Source organism: Cydia splendana, chromosome 1 (genome assembly GCF_910591565.1).
Source record: "Cydia splendana chromosome 1, ilCydSple1.2, whole genome shotgun sequence".
Lineage (NCBI taxonomy): Eukaryota > Metazoa > Arthropoda > Insecta > Lepidoptera > Tortricidae > Cydia > Cydia splendana.
The window spans coordinates 19,934,067-19,937,662 of NC_085960.1; the positions used below are offsets into that span (position 1 = coordinate 19,934,067).

Genomic DNA, 3,596 nt, shown 5'->3' on the forward strand with positions numbered 1-3,596 from the left:
TTTAAAGAAGAAACAACAAACCCCTGGTAAAGGCAAACCCTATTGTTGTTTTGATTAAATTTCGACCGGGTGATGCAGTGAAATTGCTCCTTTTATGCAGCCAGGGAAAAATGGGAGCAGAAAGCGTTGTCCCCTCAGCAAACAATTGATTCAATGTGTTTGAGTTCACAGTCGTAAATCGTTGTACATGTTATATTTTTATTTACTTAATATATTTTTACACATATATCACTGCCAGTAACTGCTCGGTAGTACCTATCTATCCAATGAAATTAAAACTGAAACACGATAAGGTAGATAATCATCTCTTGTTCACTACATTACACTATGACAAATTTATTGTTAAAATATTATAGTTAAGTTATAGGGTTAATAGACTAGTACATCACAAAAAAGCATTTTGCGGGCACGTCAAAGCGAGGTAAGAATAAGAATACGGAGTAGGTACAGAAAAATCTTCGAGTTCGATATCAGGTGATTCACATTGTAATAGTGATCCACTTACTTGTTTTACAAAAGTGGCTAAACAAAATAGTATCTCATATCATACCAACTATGTAGGTGAAAAAGGTAGGTAGTATACCATGTATCTGTAATTCTGTAGTCTTATTCAAGCGGCTATTTAATTTTAGCAGGCGTTTAACATTCCATAAAAGATGTAGTAACGTCCTGTCTTACTTGCAGAAAACGCATCTGAACATAATGTTGTACAGGAGTACATAGTATATTATATCTACCTTGAACCAATATAGATAATGATAGGTATCTAGTTATTATATGTCTTTCCCATCACGGAACAATGGTGTTCCGGACCTTTGGGAGGCGTGCGCGGAGCCGAAGCCAACACGTAGAGGCCCTTTTGACACTTTAATGAAATGTAAGGGGTACACCGAGCGGATGCTGCCCTTACCCGTGTCATGGGACGCACGCAGAGGCAGCACCCGCCAGGGTGTAAGGGCTATTGAGAGTTGATGGTATCTAAAATGAACTAGGTTATTGGGTGAAAGCGATGGACTAAGTACTGAGCTATGGGGTAAAAAAACCGGGCAAGTGCGAGTCGGACTCGCGCACGAAGGGTTCCGTACCATAACGCAAAAAAAAAAAAAACGAAAAAAAAGCAAAAAAAAAACGGTCACCCATCCAAGTACTGACCACTCCCGACGTTGCTTAACTTTGGTCAGAAATCACGTTTGTTGTATGGGAGCCCCATTTAAATCTTTATTTTATTCTGTTTTTAGTATTTGTTGTTATAGCGGCAACAGAAATACATCATCTGTGAAAATTTCAACTGTCTAGCTATCACGGTTCGTGAGATACAGCCTGGTGAAAGACGGACGGACGGACGGACGGACGGACGGACGGACGGACAGCGAAGTCTTAGTAATAGGGTCCCGTTTTACCCTTTGGGTACGGAACCCTCATAATAGGGTCCCGTTTTACCCTTTGGGTACGGAACCCTAAAAACCGGACGCCTGCCTAATAAAACGGTATGCAATTTTATTTCCGGCAGACGGTGACTCGCCCTCACAAGATGGGCCCCCACAAAAAGCGACATCTAGGATGGCTCAAGGGCAACACCGGTGTGAGCGGCTCAGGGGTGTCGAGAGGTGTGCGCCGCTTTCTACCCAGTGGCTGTTAACAGCCACTGTGCCAACTCGCGTCTTATGCATATTTCACTTCCACCCCTGGAGCTTATAGCTCTAACGACTCCACTCTGGCCGGCCGGCTAAGGCAAGCCAGAGGCAGAGAATCCTGTCCCACCCGCCCTCCTTGCGGGTAACAGAACTCCCCAGGAGCACTCGGGTACGTGAGGTCGCTAATCCCCAACAGCTCGCCACAAGCTGCCCTGCGTTGACTGATTGCACTGGTAAAACCAGCGGGCGATGGGGTCGTCACATCCCTACGCCATATCTAGTTTATTGTTATTCTCGCTACTAACCTATCTAACATGACATGAAATATGTATACACTGTAAACTGACTGCTAATAATTTTAATTAGGAAAAAAACAGATTACATTAGGAACATTTATTTTGGAGCTTAGCTAATGCTCTTTCTATATTAAATACTCAACATAATTTGAAAAATACTCATACATGTTTTACTGGAATTTGGATTTGGACCATTGGACCTTACCTAAGTTGTGGACTAAAGTTAGCTGATTTTACGGTAGGTAGGTACTTTAATTAAAATACACGTAGTATCTACTACTATATAAATTATTGAGTAAACATATCAAAAACAAAATAAAACTGACACAAACGAACCACACAATACAGTTACACTTTGTAACGGTCCAGCGCTCAATGGAGTATGCAACTGAACCTTGTCCCTGAGTTGCGGAACGCTTTCTTCATTTTATTTGAGACTATAAATAGATAAGATAACATTCATCGATCACAAAACAAACTCAACCAACAATGAAGTTGGTTGTAGCAGTCTCACTAGTCTGCCTTGTGGCGGCGTACGCCAGGCAGATAGACCAGACTCAGGATCTGGTTCCTGCCGAGAGCAAAGGCCATCATCATGAGTCTGGCGGCGGCAAAGAGCATCACGCCCACCACCATCACGAACATGGGGAAAAAGGACACAAAGGCCATAAAGGGCATCATCATCACCACAAGGGAGACCACGGTGACCACGGAAAACATCATCATGAGGGTCATCACGAGGAACATGGCGGCCATCATAAAAAGCATCACGATGAACACGACCATCACGGTCACCATCATGAACACGGACACCATCATAAAGGTGGCAAACACGGCCATAAGAAACATCATGATAAAGGTGAAAAGGTTGAAGGTTACCATAAGAAGTACCATAAGGATCACTTCCATAAGGACCATGATTTCTATGACGATCATCATCACGAGGGCAAACATCACAAGCACGGCAAACACCACGGACATCACGAAAAACACGGCGGCGACCACAAAAAGGGCGGACACCACGAGCACGGTCATCATGAACACCATCATGGCAAGCACGGTCATCATGACAAGCATCATCATGACGAAGATCATAAAGGACATAAGGGCCACCACGGTCACGAAGAGCACCACCATCACCACCATGACCATGGTAAGAAAGGTGGTCACCATGACGGAAAGGAGTGGGGCTTCCATCATGGAAAGCATTGATCTCTTATCAAATTTGAGCTGTGATATTTTTCCTAGAAACGTGTGGGTTTTATAGAAAAGCCAATTTTAGTCGTTTTTTATTGTTATTTAATTTTGATACTTTGTTGATTTTTATATAAGAGCTAATGTGTCTGTAATCGGTACGTGTGTATGATACTTCATTAGTTTTGTGTGGTTTTGTAAAGAATAAAGGAAAATTCAATTCTACTGCGTTCCATTACTTGAAAAGTACCTAACTAAAGATATCAGCGACGACGTGATTTAATTAAATTTAAATAAATTTATCCTTGGCGCAAACATTTTTGATAGGCACTTCAATGTACTTTGTACTTTAGAACAGCCGTAAACAATCCTTAGTAAGTAGAATAAAGTTGGAAGCCTACGTCGAAGTAAATCATAATTAATAATCGACTATTTTATGATCTTGGTAGTTTCGGCCCCCGTCGTACTAAAT

General features: G+C 42.0%; 1 protein-coding gene across 1 annotated transcript; it reads left to right on the plus strand.

Moving 5' to 3' along the window:
• Window positions 1-2,312: 2,312 nt before the first annotated feature.
• On the plus strand, window positions 2,313-3,267 carry LOC134800301 (histidine-rich glycoprotein-like). Its single transcript, XM_063772834.1, has one exon. It carries the CDS (start codon window positions 2,420-2,422, stop codon window positions 3,140-3,142), a length of 723 nt encoding a protein of 240 aa, XP_063628904.1. The 5' UTR covers window positions 2,313-2,419; the 3' UTR covers window positions 3,143-3,267.
• Window positions 3,268-3,596: the final 329 nt, after the last annotated feature.

Coding starts and splice junctions, on each gene's coding strand:
- LOC134800301 (XM_063772834.1), top strand. CDS start 2,420: ATGAAGTTGGTTGTAGCAGTCTCACTAGTCTGCCTTGTGGCGGCGTAC.